The sequence below is a fragment of the Lutra lutra genome, chromosome 9 (assembly GCF_902655055.1).
Source record: "Lutra lutra chromosome 9, mLutLut1.2, whole genome shotgun sequence".
NCBI lineage: Eukaryota > Metazoa > Chordata > Mammalia > Carnivora > Mustelidae > Lutra > Lutra lutra.
The window spans coordinates 130,753,021-130,770,925 of NC_062286.1; the positions used below are offsets into that span (position 1 = coordinate 130,753,021).

Sequence of the window (17,905 nt, forward strand, 5' to 3'; positions counted from 1 at the left end):
GCAACTTCAGATTTTGGCTCAAACCTCACTCTGCAGTCTTCAGCCCTCTTACCATCTTGGAGAGAGAGAGGGAGTGAGAGAGAGAGAGAGAGAGAGAGAGAGAGAGAGTGTGTGTGTGTGTGTTCTTGCTGTCTTCACAACAGTGATCTCTCACTGAAAATTATCGAAAATCATTTTCTTCTTTTCCTGATTCACTTATTTTTCTGTGTCTCCTCCATAAGTTGAGCTCGATCTCGGTTTTCTGTCTTCAGGCTTTGGGGCCTGGCTCGGAGGTGTCCCCAAGGTCACACATCTGACCAGGTAAATGAGCAACAGGAGAGGGTTAGCAAAGGTCTGAGGTGTGCCAGCAGCTGTGACTCACAGGAAACTCCCGTTCTCTGTCCCCAGTCTAAGAATTTTCTAAGAATTTCTCCCAGCAATCCAAGAAGGCAGGAGCGGTATGAAGTCAATGGGGAAGAGGACATCAGAGAGGACCCGGCCATTTCAGGGTCCAAAACATAGAAACCAGAGCCCCGGAAGGGTGAATTCCCATCTCAACAGGTACTCTACATTCTGTTTCTTGCCTAAAGAGCCCATTTCCCCCAAAAGGAGGGGATTAAGGATTTATATCCCGGGCGGGATGGGGCTGCCCAGCTACACACAATTACTGAGAGACCATAGGGGGGACTCACGAGGTTTTTCACAAGCCCCCTATTTCCCAGCTCCGCATTCTTCCTGCGGAGAGCTATTGTCTCTGAGTCATCTAGAGTTAAAGAGGGGGAATGACTTTCTCCAGGGAAAACATGCTCCCTGCTGGGAGACCCCCCCACTGTGATGACCATTTAACCAAATTTTTTTAGTCCCGATTCTTTGCCCTTTTTCGCAGCAGATCCTTTGAAAGCCCGAGGATCTCTTTTCAACCCCTCCCTTAATCCTGGCCCGGATGTAGATTCTGTCCCTGGCAAGGGGATGCGAGGACCCAGAGGGCGTGAGCACCTCTCCAAGTGTGGGCAGGGCAGGTTCACCTTCCCTCCATCCCGCTCTCGGGTTTGAGTTGAGAGAACCTACATCTGTCCCCACACCACCAAGCTTGACTGGAGTCTAGATTTTAGACACACGTATGTTCAATTCCCAGCAATGAGTGTGTCTGGTCCCAACTCCAAGACCTAGCAACCTGGTTTCAGCCTGCTGTGTCCAGCTAGGTTGGTTTCTGGAGGTGGTTGAAGAGATGTAGGACAAAACCACATCAGTCTCATTAGGAAGGGGGCCCTAGTGACAGCTGATACGATGATCCGGGGACCTAAATGCAACACAGTCGGTCTACAGCCACCACCCAGGCTGCCGGTAGCCCAATGAGGGACTGCTGGCTGAATTCAGTCCACTTACAGATGGGTGACACATTTAAAATTTCAGTCATCGACATTTTAAAATTGCGGGACACGGCATCTAGAATAAATCCAGATTACTAACTTCTCTTAAAAACAAAAAACAACGGAACAGAAGACCTAGCCACACAGGGTCCCCGTCTCCACACAAAACATCCTCCCAGGCTGCCCACCCCCTTAGGACGGAACACGATATTCCCCATTTGCCAAGGCCTCCATTATTCTTTAACTGTCAAGATAATTAAATCTCACCTTGAAAATCTCTTAAAGGCAGAGTAAAGCAGAGAAGAACAAGGCAAATGCAGGGAGAAGAGATAAGGGATGCTTTGCTAGGACAGCCAAGTTCCAGACAGTTCCACCCCATCGTGGTACTGCAGGGGAGCAGAACTCGCCACCCCAAAATATAGCTCTTTGGCACAAGGATTAATTCGGGTGGGTTACTTTAAAGAACCTGCAAACAGGGCAGCAGCTCTGAAAACACCAAGTAAAAATCACCCTTTTGCAAGAGATGTTTTAACATGCATCAGAAAAATCTCCATTTCCAAGAGTATCTTCCCAGCAGTACCAGGAAAAGGGGAATGACTAAATCGCTCGAAACTCTTATCAATAGAGAAGACAACGACTTAAATCTGCATAACAACCTGACCCTGTTCCCAGTGCATCTCCTGGGGACCTCCCCTAACGGACTCCCCACCCCCAGAGCACCTTCTGTCCTTAGCTAAAGACTGTGTCTGTTTCAGGTAATGGCTTCGGCCATATCAGGGAGCTACCGTCTTTCTGGGTCTGTCATGTGAACATGCATTAATAAACTTGTGTTTGTTTTCATCCTGTTAATCTGTCTTACATCAATTATTAGAACAGCCAATGAATCTAGAGGAAGAGAGAACTTTTTCGCCCCTATAGTATAAGTTAGTTTATATTTTTATAAGGGGGTAGAAAGGATAATTGAAAATACATCAAACTGTTAACAACGGTTACTTCGCTTGAGAAGATTTTTAGCTTTTTCTTTGTGTATACTTTGCCTAGTTACAAATGAGATGAGGAAAGTTTGGAAAGACTGTTTCTCTCTCTCTCTCTCTCTCTCTCTCTCTCTGCTGCTTCTCTGCTAGGCCCCATTTACTCCTGTTCTACATTTCGCCTTAACATCTGAGTCAACCAAAGAAATGATGTCCCCGTCTCAAGGGGGAAGCAAGAGAGTGAATCATTCTCAGAGTTTCGTCCTAGGCCCCCAAAACACCTGAAAATATCTAAGAAGAACCGAATCCCGAGCTGGAGGACATTAGTTTCGAACAAACCACTGGCATCAACACCCCTGCCTTGGGTGGTTTAAGGAGTAACATTTACTGTTCACCCGGATGGGACCCTACCCTGGATTCCTGAAGGAACATCTACCCCGACCCCTGTCCAGTGTAAACCCCCAACCCCAAGCAGCAGGGAGACCCACCTCTCCTTTTCGGAGTCTCCCAGATACCCTGTCTGCTCTACCCTTTCTTTCTCTCACACTATTCAGTAAACTCGGCTCTCTTCCTCCTGGCTGTATTTGATTCCTATCCTGCCAGAGGCCAAGGATCTTCTTGGTGTGTCTTGTGGGACCCTCTCTGGGTCCTTAGAATGGCCTATGTCTCAAAGAGATGCACTGCCCTTCTCGTTTGAAACGGAAATCCAATGATCGATTTTCTTCCCTTTATGAGTTGATATTTCTTGGGAGATTTTTTTTTTTTACCCAAAAAAACACTTACTGAGCAGCTACTATAAATCAATAGCGCCGTGGTGTTCCCAGACAGACGGACCTGGTACAGACCTAGTGCCAAGCGAAGAGACACACAGGTAAATGAATTCAACAACTGAGGATTTATTTTGGGAGCACACCAGCACACCCTGCGCTATTTGCCTCCAGCTAGCATGTCGAGATGCCAAAGAGCCTGACAAAAAGTCGGTTCAATGGGGCCTGGACAAGAAATGCCAACTTGAGAACACAGGGAGATAGCCATGCTCTCTCTTGGCAGAAGTTCTGGAAAAAACAAGAGGCCCAAAAGAGTCTGATCGAGCAAAACTTCATCTCCGATGTCATAATTATTTATTCAGCGTACTCTATGCTGCGCCAATCCCTAACTAGGTTATTTTCCCCCACAGCACCCGGCGCAGCACCCACCCAACGTATTAAAGTTCCAAAGCAGTGCTGTCCAACAGTGCTTCCTACAAGGACAGCAACGTTCTACACCCACACCTGCCCGATGCGGCTGCCTCAGCTCCACGCGGCGACTGGACAACTGAAATGTGGCTGGTACTACTCTAATTTTTTTTTATTTTTATTAATGTAAATGTAAACAGCCACACAGAGCAGACTGCATAGCAGCAAGCAGCTCTGTATTAAGCAGACAAGAGAGTCAGCCAGACAAGCAAGCAGACAGGACCTCCTGAATCCTCCAACCTTCCCTCCTTGAGGGATTTGCCAGGTGTCTTCAAGGCATCATGATCTGATGCCCAGACACAGGTTGATGGACTCGCGTTTGATTTCTTCCTCAGCCTAGACTGAAAATTCTCAAGCCTTTAGTGTGTGTAAGAGTGCCTGATCAGAGCTGATTCCTGTACCTTCTTGGGCAATTTAAGGGACTTTCCAGGGTGGTTTTGATTTGGAAGCCAAAGGACTCCATGGAAGGAGGTGTAAATGATGGCTTAGAAGGGGGGGGGGGGGCGTGGGTCCCCAAGCATGTGGAGAAGGTGAGGGCAAGGCAGTCACCTAGGAGAGCAAACTAGAAGGACCTGCAAAGGTGTGCCTCAGCAAGGAGCAGGAGAACCTGACCTATCCCAGTGTCCACACTTGGCATGGAAGGCTGTGGAGGGCCATGGGCATGACAAGTCTGCAGGGATGCTGACCCAAGCCTAGAAAGGACAGGGAGTAGGGCCTTGAATCTCTCTCTGCTCAAGACTGTCGTCTTTAGGAGTCCTTGGAAATTTCGAGCAGGAGAGCAGGACAATCAGAATTGTGTTTTAGAAAAGGCCCTACCAGAGTGGTATTACTACTTCGGGAAGGAAAGAAATCAGAGGGAAGGGGGCCATTTCAGAGGGAAGGGGGCCATTTCAAAGAGTGCTATGTCCCTGAGGGGAAAGAAAGACAAGCCACCAATCGTTTCAGAGAGAGCAGACATCTGAGCTTGGGTAATTATTTCCAGGCACGGATTATGCTGGAAACAAAGCCACCCTCTCTAGCTGAAAGGCTGTTTTTACTTCGTTCTCCAGGATAAAAGTTCTATGCATCTGACAGACAAAGTCAAGCCATTCACTCATTCGTTCAAAATAAATATTTATTGCACACCAACCAGAACGGGCACGGTGGTAATAAAAGACCCACCAGCCATAACGGAATCAAGAAAAACAAAAGGCAGGACCCACCCTCATTTAGAGCCTTAGACTCAGGGGGGCTGGGAGGTTAGGAGAGAAGAGAGGGGAGATCTCCCAGGTAGGAGCAAAGACTCTATGGTTAGAGATGCCACTCTCTCTGAAATCTCAAAGATCGTTGTGGTCCAAGTAAGAGAAAAAAGGGGAACACAGAGAAAGCTGAAAGGGAGGGCAGAGGCCAACACGTGGGGCTTTTATGATTTTGATCTTCAGCCTCAAACTAAGGAGAGAGCACTTAAGGGCTTCAAATAGGAGATGCTCCTTTCAGAAGGACTGGGAGGTAGACGGCCCAGAGACCTAAGGACCAATTAAGAAACCATTGCCGTACAAGAGGGATTACCTACAGAATGATATTTAGGACCTAACACTGTGGGAAAATGACACAAAAAAGGCAAAAGGACAGAAGAATTAAGAGTTAAGTCCCTTATCTCTGACCTAGAGAACTTATCTCTACCTTATCCATCACCTGCGAGCAGGTTTTTTGTTGAGGGTGGGAGGGATGGGCAGGAGGAGAGCAGGTTGGCATGTGAAATCAGTTTGGGACACATCAAGTTCGAGACACCCATGAACGACAGACAGGTAGGGAGGTCAGGTAGACGGCTGGTTCTCTCTGCCTCATGACTCAGGAAAAACATCTAGGCTGGAAATGAAAAATGTGTGAGTCACAAAGCTATGAATGTGGGCGAGACCACTCAGGGAGAGAACATGCTGGGAGAGAGGAGGCCAGGGCCAAGCTTTCTACAACGCCAACATCTAACGGCTGACGAGCAGAGGGGGCCAGGGAAAGGGGAGGAAAACCAGGACTGAGGTGGCAAAAGAAAAACTGAGGAAGAGATGGTTTCCAGGAGAAGGAGGAAGGGCAACGTCCAACGCATCTGTCAGATCGAGGTGGAGAAGTATGGAAAGCTCCATCGGAAAAAGCAACAAGCATTGAGTCTCCAAGAACCTCCGGCCACAGGAAGGTCACAGAGAATGCTCAGTAAGACACGCACATGGAGGGACCACGCAGAAGGCACAACGGAGCTAGCAGGACCAACGGGGAGGTGAGGAACCCAAGAGACAGGAATACAGACACTTCTCGTAAGAAATCTGGCTTTAAAGAGGCCAGACACAGGGAGAGTGGCGAGTAGAATCATGCAGCGTCAACAAGAGGGTAGATGGGAGACACTTCCGTGTGCTCCAAAGTCTAAACTTTCATCAAAACGTTCAACAGACGTGCCCTAGGACCCCCCAGAACCCCACTCCTACCTACATTTATAACCAAGAGAAATGAAAACATCGATCCCCACAGAAACGCGTACAAAATTTTCACATCCACATTTACTCAGAGTTGCCAAAAAGTGGGAACAAGTCGAATTTCTATGAACGGATGGATGAGTGGAAACACAAAATATGATATACCCACAACAGCATTCTTCAGCCATAAAACGAATGATGTCCTGAGGCGCATGGGTGGCTCAGTGGGTTAAAGCCTCTGCCTTCGGCTCAGGTCATGATCTCAGGGTCCTGGGATCCAGCCCTGCATCGGGCCTCTCTGCTCAGTGGGGAGCCTGCTTCCTCCTCTCTGTCTCTGCCTGCCTCTCTGCCTACTTGTCTGTCAAATAAATAAATAAAATCTTAAAAAAAAAAAAAATGAAGTCCTGACATACACTACAATGTGAATAAGTCTCGAAAGCATTATGTCTAAGAAGTCAGACACAAAAGGTCACAGACTCTGTGACTTCGTTGATATGAAACAACCAAAATAAGCAAATTCACAGGGACAGAAGGCAGACTCATGGTTGTCAGGGGCTGGAGTAAAAGGACAATGGAATGGGGATGGGGCTTCTTACTGGGATGAGGAAAATGTTAAAAATCGATCGTGGTGACAGATGCACAACTCTGAACATATTAAAAACCACTGAAGTGTGTACTTTAAAATGGAGATGTGTACAATATGTGAATTGTATCTCAATAAAGCTTTTGGTTTTGGTTTGTTGTTTTTTCTTAAAGTCTGTGAAATTCTGGGTTTCTAGGTTCCCAGGAAAGCTGGAGATGGGTAGGACCTTGGGGTAGGGGTCGGTAGGGCCCTATGATATTGCCCTCCACCCCCACTAGGAGACGTGGACTCTCCAAATTTGCTCCCCTCAAGTCAATGGTAAAGGACCCACCATCAAGGGAAGAAACCTATTTGAAAGTTTCAGTCAAAAAAAAGGGGCCAGGATCTCTCAAAGACCTTAGACCTGGTACCTTAATGCTACAAGCATTTAAAGCAAGAGAAGACATGGTTCTTTTTAAACTAACGTTGAAAACGGTCCATTTTAGATCACAGTCTTCTAGAATAACAGAAGTCACATAAACACAATAGCATGGGTCAGGCTTCAGAAATGCCCTCCCCCCAAGAAAAAAATGGGGCAAACACAAAGTTCTCCACAAGTGAACCACAAAACAAAATTGCACGCACAGGGCGAGAGGATCCCACGAACAGATGCACAGCCTATGACACTCTGGCCGAGAGAGGGTAGATTTCTCATTTGGATAAAGCCATTCTCCAACATCTGCAGAGTTCCGGGACATGTTAAACCTTCTTAGGGAGGAACAGTCTGGTAATCTAACTCACAAATAAATGCTTTCCGTTGCACAGTACATGGATGGCACTTCTTGGGCTACATAAGAGCCAAAATATAGTTAAAAATACTGATGCTCATTTTTTAAAAGAAAATTCTCAGTACTGCTGCATCACACTGTGATTTAAGAATGTTTACGGTTATATTTTTTTTAAGAGTTTCCTTAGGGGGGAAAAAATGACAGAAGGTCTCTATCTCATAGCCATCCTCATAAACAATCCCTTTGTGAAACAGTCTTCATTTACATACAACAGTGAGAACAAGGATCCTGACTAATTAAGGTCTGGGGCTGGTTAGCAAATTGCTATAATTTTATTTTCTCTAGCATCCTGTCTCAGAAAACATATCCCTAACCCAGGCAATTCTCAGCAAGAATGACACTGTTCAAGATTTTAATATCTCGGGCTTCCGCTGCATCTGTGCACGGTTTCCAAGTGGCTCATTCCCTTGTGCGGGTGACATTACACAGACATTTTTTAAAATGGTTTCAGCTTTGGCAGCCTGGCATCCACACACCACAGTCATTACCGCGAAATGCACACAGAGCAGGATCAAGAGGCAAGCAGCCCAAACAGGGGAGCCTTTGTATGGAGACGTGAACTCCCAGAGACCATCATTTTTCAGACTTCAAGTCCCTGGCCTTGGAGGGGCTTGCTCTGAGTCATGCCTCGTGTGGCCAAAAATCCTGCAAGGAACTTTGCTGTGAGCAGTCTTCTGCAGAGAATGCAAACGGACAAGCCACTTCTGACCCGGAGATGTGTGCTGTCGGGTTTTCGCGTGCTCTTTGAGAAACTGACCTGCATCAATCACATCTCCAAGTCAGGTGTTCTAATGCAGGGGGGCGGGGGAGCCGGAGTGGGGGTAGATCCGGCAAACACTGGCGGAGCCAGTCCTGCTGGTGAGCAATGGGATGGACGCACACTCCCGCACTGGAGAAGGGACAGGCCCAGCACCCCGAGGCGCCAAGTCAGCTCATCTCACTCATCTATCTTGCAGACATCTGACTTAGCACCCTTGGGATAGAGCACTTGGCTATATGTACAGAGGTCGAAACTCAAAAACAAAACCTGACCCCAATTCTCCACTTTGCCACTCGATTAATCCCACTGAGCCTCCGTTTCCTGGGCTGTAAATTGGAAATAACGACACATCTACATCCCAGCGTTACTGCAAAAGTCCAATGAAGTGGGGCGCCTGGGTGGCTCCGTGGGTTAAAGCCTCTGCCTTCAGCTCAGGTCATGATCTCAGGGTCCTGGGATCGAGCCCCGTATCAGGAATCTCTGCTCAGCGGGGAGCCTGCTTCTGCCTGCCTCTCTGCCTACTTGTGATATCTCTCTGTCAAACAAATAAATAAAGTGTTTGATTAAAAAAAAAAATCCAGGGACACCTGAGTGGCTCAGTTGGTTAAGCCGCTGCCTTCGGCTCAGGTCATGATCCCGGCGTCCTGGGATCGAGTCCCACATCAGGCTCCTTCTTCTATGGGGAGCCTGCTTCTCCCTCTGCCTCTGCCTGCCACTCTGTCTGCCTGTGCTCGCTCTCTCTCTCTCTCTCTCTGACAAATAAATAAATAAATAAATCTTAAAAAAATAGAAAAAATAAAATAAAAAAAAATCCAATGAAGTAATAGAATAGCATAAAATACCTGGCACCCAGTAAGTACTCAGAAGACACCAGCTTGGCCAACACACCTGATATCTAGACAGTCCTTCCAGTTTGTGCCTGAGCCTCTACCCTGACACAAATGTCAACTTGACATCTTAAAAGCTCAAAAGTTTTGTCTCCAAAGAACTAAAAGGCTCCAGTAAGTGCCCAGGCTGGGGTAATGGCAATGACTGGCTTGGGGGGTTACTCAAGTTAATAAATGGGTACGTGTCATGGGTGTACAAGCTGAAACCGAAGGGTCACAGGGACCAGATATGGGAATAGGATTATAGAATCATGAGTTCATTATTGGAGTTTCTGCATGTCCCAAGCAGAGGACAGCTCGGGGCCCGCTCTCCACGGTGCCAGTTTCCCAAAATGCCGGAGTGGCCACATCACCTCCTCAAGAGCCATCTCCTCCCTGGCAGGGGCAGTTGGTGGGACCAGGTGTCCAGACACCAGCCCTTCCCTGGCCAAAGGCCAGATGCATGAGACCAGGTGAGCGACTCTCCCAGGGGACTTTGTCCTGTTGACTGTGAGGAGGCCATACATTGGCTCCGCTCCCCAGAGCAGCCCTGGACCTCCGGCCTTCCCACCAAGCCTGTGAGCCAAGGGACCACCTTCCATCCATCCTTTTCCTGCTCCCATTAACCAGAACTGGCTTCCCGGCTCATAACCCAAGAATCCTGACTGGATGGTGTCGGGAACAGCAGGCTAGAGAAGTCCGTACAAGTTCGCTGGGTCCAGGTCATCCCACCGTGGACTTAAGAGATAATCAGGACTGACGACAGAGATAAGTCAGCCTTTACAACCATCCCACTTTGACCTTGCCGACCTCAGCTCTCTGCCACCTGAGCCACCCAGCACCGCTCCAGGCCTCTGTGAGTGCAATCCATGCGCCTGACCCAAGGCTCTAGACACAAATGCACCCCCCACCAGGCCACCCACCCCTGCAAGACAGGAGCTCAGCTCCACGAAAAGAATGCCATCCAAGGCGGTCCCTGGGGGAAGAGAAAGGTTTTCCTCAAAACCAGGGGACCCCTTCCATTCCCCCTCATGGTTTCCCTACCACAACAAGGGCCCTGGGAAAATCAGTCCCAGCCGGCTGCAGACAAACTTTCTTCAAATGTCAGAGAGGCCAACAGGACAAGAAGCCTATCCGAGCCAGCCTTGTGGGAAGCCTACAACTCATCACAGTCTGAGCATGGCTCCCCTATTCTCCACGCCCCCTTCCTAGAGGTTCTAAATGGGAAAAACAGTAGAAGGTGGTAAGTAAGGCTTCCACCTGACAGGCCCATCCATACACGTTCATCGTTCCTCCTCCTCGGATTCTAATCTCCGCTAACGCTTCTGAGCGCGCACACTATGACCCGGTTCTGAGCCCTCCGTGTATGTGAGCCAATTCAGTCCTCACCACAATGCTTTAGTTTTTCCAAGCCCGCAGATAAAAGGAAACTGAACCATAAAGAATAACCCAGGCAATGGGGCGCCTAGGTGGCTCAGTGGGTTAAGCCTCTGCCTTCAGCTCAGGTCATGATCTCAGGGTCCTGGGATCGAGCCCCATGACGGGCTCTTTGCTCGGCAGGAAGCCTGCTTCCTCTCTCTCTCCTGCCTGCCTCTCTGCCTACTTGTGAGCTCTATCTTTCAAATAAATAAATAAAATCTTAAAAAAAAAAAAAAAAAAAAAGAATAACCCAGACAAGGGGCAGCCAGACTGGGAGCCCAAGGAGTCCAGCTCCAGAAAAGGTTGTTTTCCTTTTTTTTTTTTTTCCTAAATCTCTATACTGGAACACATGGGTGGTTCAGTCAGGTAAGTGTCTGCCTTCTAGGGTCCTGGGATCAAGTCCTCCTCACCGGGCTCCTTGCTCAGCAGCACAAGCCTGCCTCTCCTTCTGCCTGCTGCTCCCCCTGCTTGTGCGCTCTCTGAGAAATAAAATAATGCAAAAAATAATAATAATAAAATAAAATCAATAAATAAACCTCTGTGCCACCCTGCTTCTCAAATAGAAGGGAGTGGTTGAGCACCTCAGGCTAGAGCCTGGAGAGAGAGGGAGGCAACATTCCAGCAGAGGAGACTATCAATAAACAAATAGGAAGTACAAGGTCACAGAGAGGTCTATGAAGAAAATCTGGAGTGAGTTTGAGGAGCCTTCTGGAATGCCATAAATGTTCAATTCTTTCGATCTGTGGGTTGTGGTCCCACAAGTGTATACGTGTGTTTAAGTTTATCAAGCTGTACACTGATGATTAAGAGTTAAAATGTACCAGAAAGCAGTAAACACATGGCAGATGGTAAGAGGCAGCATTCTCAGCCCAGGAGTGAGAGGTTACAGACAAGGGAGAGGAGAACGCGCCAATGATCCACATGTCATGGATCAGAACTGGAGACAAGTGTACGAACTCATGTTCAGTTTAATGGAGATAGAGAAATCGTTAGAGTCGTGTGTATACACATGGGTCAGTATACACACAGACGTTGCCCTGCTCTGTTGGCCAAGAGGACCAAGAAACAGAGACATCTCCGTAGCAACAAGCACACTGAGGAACCAGAGCTTGGTTTCCAATGCTACGCTCCAGTAAAAGGAACCAGGGTGCCCAAGGGAAATTGGCTAAATCCAGGGCCGAGGCAGAAAACATACAAGATGAGCCTAGTGCATCTTTTAGTGGCTAAAAGTGAGAAAGCGTCCAATCCGTCAAGTTAGTCAACTGACCCATCAACCCCACTGATAACAAAGGGACACACACAGGAGCTAATGAAAGGGCTCCTCCTGGCCTGAGCTGGGCCATCTTTTCAAAGATTTTATTTTTAAATGATCTCTACACACAGCGTGGGGCTCAGACTCCCAATCCTGAGATCAAGAGTCACACGTTTCACTGACTAAGCCAGCCAGGCACACCCTTAGAGCTAGAACATCTCGCGCAACAAAATAAATAAGAAGCCGTACGGACTACAACCCAAGGTTTGAAATAACAGTGTCATGCTGCTACAAATGACTAAGTAACGAATAACTGGGCAAAAGGGATAAATCTATCAAAGGAAAGACTTTCAAATAATTTGGGTACAAGCTCTGGCCTAAGGAGGTACAGTGTAACCCCCACTCGATAGGAGTGGGTGGGCGTCGTGACCTCCTTATGAAGAATCTGGCACAGGAGGCTGGTGACCTGACCCGGCCAGCCAGGTGGTCAAGATCGATAGCACCAGCAAGAAAGCACACCCGGGGTTCGCCTGGGTGGCTCAGTAGGTTAAGTCTCTGCCTTCAGCTCAGGCCATGATCTCAGGGTCATGGGATCAAGTCCCGAGTTGGACTCCCCACCTTCCTGTCCCTGCCCCGATGAGTGGAGAGTCTGCTTCAAGATTCTCTCTCTCTCCCTCTGTCCCTCCCACCACCCCCTTGCTCTCTCTCTAAAAATAAATGCATAAATCCTTTTTTCTTAATGTATCCTTGATATGAAGCGATGCGATGAAAATGCTACTTTACTCGGTGCTCTTCCTCCAAAAAACCCGCAATCCCAGTCCCCCGGAGTCCAGTCATGAGGAAGACATCAGATAAACCCCAACTGAGTGACATCCCACAAAATACCGGAGCAGTACTCCTCAAAACTATCAAAGTCACCAGAAACAAGGGAAGTCTGAGAAACTGACAGCCAAGAGGAGACAGGGACCCCTAACTATATGTAACCTGGTTTACTGGGTGAGACTTCAGAACAGAAAAGCGACCTCAGTAGAAAACCCAAGGGAATCCGAACGTCCAGACTGTAGTTGATAAGGACATACCAACAGAGACTCATCAACTGTGCCAAAGGCGCCATGCTAGTTGCGATGTTTATAACGGGGAAAAGCTATCACCGTGCGTAGTTGTGCGGGGAGTGGGAGAGGTGACATGGGAACACTCTGCACCATCTTCCCAACTTATTCAGAAACCTAAAACTGCTCTAAAATTACAAGTTACTTTTAAAAATATAACAGAAAATGACGAAATGGCTCCTCCGGACTGGGTGGCCAACAGAGGCCTCTAGAAGAGGGGGTCTTAATGATGAATCTGAGAGATAAGAAAGAGAGGCAGCAGGGCCCAGAGCAGCATGTTCCCGGCAAAGAACACAGGACACAGAGGGCCCCCGAGAGGGACCAGAGGGGAAGGAGGTGGGCAGCTGAAGTGCACTCGGGGAGAGAACCTGGTAGACTCCCAACAGAAGGTCAGAGGGTGAATGAAAATAAATGGGTTGACCCAGGGAGGGAGGCCACAGTGACCTCCAACTTAAGCCGAAGGGCACTGGAAGGTCAGCGGAAGGAGTTTGCAAGCTACGCCCCATCTGATCCATCTTCTAAGCGTACCCTAGCTGCTGTAGGGAGAACACCAGAGTGGGACAATCAAACAAGGGCACCTAGGGGGATCATCCCTTCAGGTGCCACAGTCACTGGGAGATACAAGCTGGTGAAGACCCAGGAGCATCCAGGGGACTCTGAGAGATGAGAGGGCGGCCCCCCAACCCAGGGTGGGAGTCTGAGGAAAGCAGGCCTCCCACCCTGATGGATGATCCCTGAGTCTGACCCTTTTGGAAAAGTCTCCACAGGGATGCCTGATGGCTCAGCAGGTTAAGCATCTGCCTTTGGCTCAGGTCATGACCCCATGGTCCTGGGACTGAGTCCCACATTGGGCTCCTTGCTCAGCGGGGAATCTGGGCTCCTTGCTCAGCGGGAAATCTGCTTCTCCCTCTGGCTGCTGCTCCCTGCCCCCGCCCAACCCTTGTGCACGCGTGCGCTCGCTCGCTCGCTCGCTCTCCCCCTCCCTCCCTGGTAAATAAATAAATAAATAAATAAATAAAGTCTTTTTTTAAAGAGAGAGAAAAGAAGAAGGAAAGTCTCCACATCGACCAACGGGGCATTCCAAGCACCGAGTGCCCAGGAAGGAAGCGCCGCCTTGGCGGTAGCGAGTCTCTTGGTTGGATCCCATCCCATATTTACTATCGGGTTGCTAGGCAGAGCCTCATCGTCCTCACCTGCAAAGTGGGAACAACACCTCCCACCTCCTAAGGGGACTAAAATAGTTCAAGAAAAGGCTCCTGATACAAACACAGCCTTCGTAAATACGGTCAGTGAGCGCTACCTCTACAAGAGAAGCCCAAAGTAGAAGGATCTTAGAATCTGACCCAATACCCCATTTTAAAGATAAGAACATGAAGGGAAAGAGAAAGTGTGCAAGTGAGGAGCCCAGGGAGGACAGATCCCCATGTCCCACTCTCTGGTCTCTCTGTCCCAAATTCCATTCTGACCACAAGGGGAATGGGACATGCTCGCTCATCAGAAACCGTCTCAAGACCCCTCTTCGGGAAGGTTCTTTCCTTGCTCAAAACCTCCCCATAGCTCTCCTGATCATTACAGGTGCTGCTGACCCAGCAGGGGTGGGGGGAGGGGCTGTGATGAAGAGGCAGCAGCTCTCTAACCAGGCCCACCAGCCACAACACCTCAGTCTGCTTCTCCATTGCTCAGGCACACCCTCCCCCACTCCCCAGGAACAGACCACCCACCCCCGCAGCCTGACCTTCTCACCTAGGGCACCCCCACACACCCCCCAAACCATGCCGCCCCCCCATCTGTGAGGCCAGGCCCGAACAACAGCCAGCTCCCACTTCACAGCCCTCATTATCCGACCCTCATCTTTGCACCAAATGAAAGGGCTATCTTATAAAAAGCCTCCAAAAGCTTTGTTGTTTTAGATGCCTCTAGAGAGCCACTTCTTATAATGCTCTCTGGCTGGATTCTAGAAAGATCTAGAATCTTTCTGGCAGAGTCTAATAACCCTCCCCCCAGCCCTCCCTACCTCCCCCGTATCCCTCAGCTCGGAGCAGACGCTCAGTGACTTGTCGAAGGAATATCCTCACCTTTGTACAACCATGAAGCTTGGAAATGAGCATTTTCATCAACCAAAGATGGGGAAAATGCTCCAGTAGCTCATTCCTAAAAACACCCTGAAGACAAAAACTGAATAACTACTTCCTTCTGGGAAGCCTCCTACAACCTCACACAGACCAGATGAAAAGTACTGATCCCACAATTAGAAGATTTTGAGGAAGGGCGCCTGGGGGCTTTGTGGGTTAAAGCCTATGCCTTCTGCTCAGGTCATGATCTCAGGGTCCTGGGATTGAGCCCTGCATCGGGCTCTCTGCTCAGCAGGGAGCCTGCTTCCTCCTCTCTCTCTCTCTCTCTCTCTGCCTGCCTCTCTGCCTACTTGTGATCTCTGTCAAATAAATAAAAATCTTAAAAAAAAAAAAAAAGATGATGATGATGATGATTTTGAGGAGTCTAGATTCCAAATTAAAACAAACATCCGGGCGCCTGGGTGGCTCAGTGGGTTAAGCCGCTGCCTTCGGCTCAGGTCATGATCTCAGGATCCTGGGATCGAGCCCCGAATCGGGCTCTCTACTCAGCAGGGAGCCTGCTTCCCTTTCTCTCTCTGCCTGCCTCTCTGCCTACTTGTGATCTCTATCTGTCAAATAAATGAATAAAATCTAAAATAAATAAATAAAAATAAAATAAGACAAACATCCGTTTTTGCTCTAATTTGCTAACTTTTGTCCTAAAGGCAAACACTGGCCCCAGCATTCCAGAAAGTCCTACATTTCCTCTTTATCTCTAACCAAGACCACCGTTTTCCAAGGAAGTGAGCCAACTTTGTTTCACTTCCGTGATTCCAAAGAGGCCTGTTATTAAAATCAGAAACCCAGCAGCAGCTGGACACTCTGGTTGCTTCTAGAACATTCTCTATTTAAATGGTGAATTCCTGAAAGTCACCCTGCAGAGAGGCAGCGAGCTACCCTCCCCCTTGGTCATGATACACACGTAAGTAAAATTTACTGAGGGGACAATCCCCCTACCCACCCCCAACAGGCAGAGACCTACACAGACACACAGGGAAAGGAAATCAAAAGGAGGGATTTCTCCACAAATTAGGCCCATCCATCAAAGGTTCCTCTCAAAATCGGAGGAGTGTTACAGCCACAGAGCTGAAGCCACACTTCACTGCACGACGACAACCAGAAAAAGAAATTCCAATTTCCTCCTCTGCTCAGGAATAAGATAATACAAGATTTTTACTCACCTTTGGAGCGAGTAGAGATATCCATGCCCTCTACCACCTCCTGTTCAGTTTTTATTTCCTCTTCGGCCAAGCTGAAACAGAGCAAATTATGTTCACGTTTAGGTAGACTGAGAACTTGCCCCATGGGGGCCGCTGTTACGTTCTAACAACAAACTCACATTGAAGACAACCCCCCATCCTTACGCAGGGCTGGCGGGGGGGACCTCCACACTGGATTTTCAACAATGTGCTAAGACTCCTAAAGGAGTTCTTCAAACCTCTAGGTTGTTCTTTTTTTAAGTCAAATTACTATTCCAGTTGTCATGCTGTTGGGGGAATGCAAAGAAATCACATTTTTAGACACACAATTACAATCTGCCCCCGTGGGCCAATGAGAACCCAGCCGGCAAGTAAACAAGTTACTCCCTGTTAACACCAGGTTCAGGTTGGAGGTGGTTCGCAGGGTACCCCGAGTTCTGATCGCGGAATTCTGCAAGGCAGAGAGCACTTCCCAGACCTCCTGGCTAATTCTTACAATCTCCCAATGAGGCAGAACAGGAAAAACATATATATATACAGGTTAAACTGCAAAGTGGGAGAATATGCCCAGGTTAGAAGCAAAAGGCCTGGTCTCAGAACATTCAAACCACTTATCCCAGGAATTAGGCTTGGGGTGTCCAGCCCCCCATCCCCTAGATGTTTCCTCTCTGTTGCACGCATGGCTTAGAGAAAGCATTCAGCACTCTTGAGCTGTGACTAATTATCCCCCACCACAAAAGTGGAATGAGGAAGGATTATTTAAAAGACAGGCTGAGAGATGGGGGTTGGGGGGGATGGGTAGCTAGGAAGCAGGCCCCTAGGCTGGGAAGGTCCACCAGAATCTTCTCTCACTCTCTCAGCTGGAACTCCCCTTGAATAAGAGTACAGACCACTTCACGTGTCTTCCCCCACCCCCACACACACACCTTCCAGGCAAGCCAGTAGAGTTCTGCTTATTTACAGGTGCAAAATGTCTGAGGTGCTGGAACCTTCCAAGCCTTCAGGCTGACATGGAAGTGATAAGAATGTGAGCAAAGCACTCTTAGCGGCAACTCCATCCGCCTGTGATTCACCATGAAGAAAATGGGTGCATCACCAATTGATACGGCCGGAATTTTCCATCTGGAAGACTCAAAGCCAGGACTGGAGGGAGGGCTGAGCGAGAGAGAAGGATTAGAATGTCCCTTCTGTGGTCCGTGGTCTGAGACTGTGACAAAAGATTGAGTCCAAAAAGGCCTGGAACCTCGGGGTCAGATGGAGATATGGCTTTAGGAGAGAGCCATGTCTGAAAGGGCAAGAGGACTCGTGATGGCAACCAGACAGAAAAGGGAAGAAATTACAGCTCAGAATAAAATTAGAAGAACTTCCACACCTCAAACTTAACTAGTCCCAGCAGAGAGAAGAAAGGTAGTTTGAAATTGGAATATTAACACATTAAGCGCTCTGATACGGAACCCTATTAACAATTTCATTTACACTGTGTCCGTGGAGAAAGCTGTGACACCAATCGCCAAAGAAACAACCGGCATTTTGTCACAAATGGTTTCCATCAGAAGCAGACTCTTAAATTTAAACACTTCGCTAACAGGCAATATTACGAGGTGATTTGTGGAAGGTGATTTTAGCAAATACTTTTGCTCCAACTTCAGAGACATTCTCAACTCAGAAACACACACTGCCAGCAACACACACACAGCCCAGATGAGTACTTGCTGATGGTTTCTTGCCTGGGGTGACTGGAAATACATTTTCATAAAAAAAATATACACATCTATCAAGC

General features: G+C 48.3%; 1 protein-coding gene across 16 annotated transcripts in view; it reads right to left on the reverse strand.

Moving 5' to 3' along the window:
* ZMYND8 (zinc finger MYND-type containing 8) overlaps positions 1–17,905 on the reverse strand; it is a 143,970-nt gene that overhangs the window by 102,367 nt on the left and 23,698 nt on the right. For 15 of the 16 annotated variants that reach the window (XM_047744031.1, XM_047744036.1, XM_047744034.1 and 12 more), the window contains one exon: positions 16,108–16,178. In XM_047744031.1, the coding sequence (XP_047599987.1) occupies positions 16,108–16,178 (71 nt within the window). Of the gene's footprint in view, positions 1–16,107; positions 16,179–17,051; positions 17,077–17,905 lie in introns of those variants that run through there. The other variant, XM_047744045.1, reaches the window with a different exon arrangement.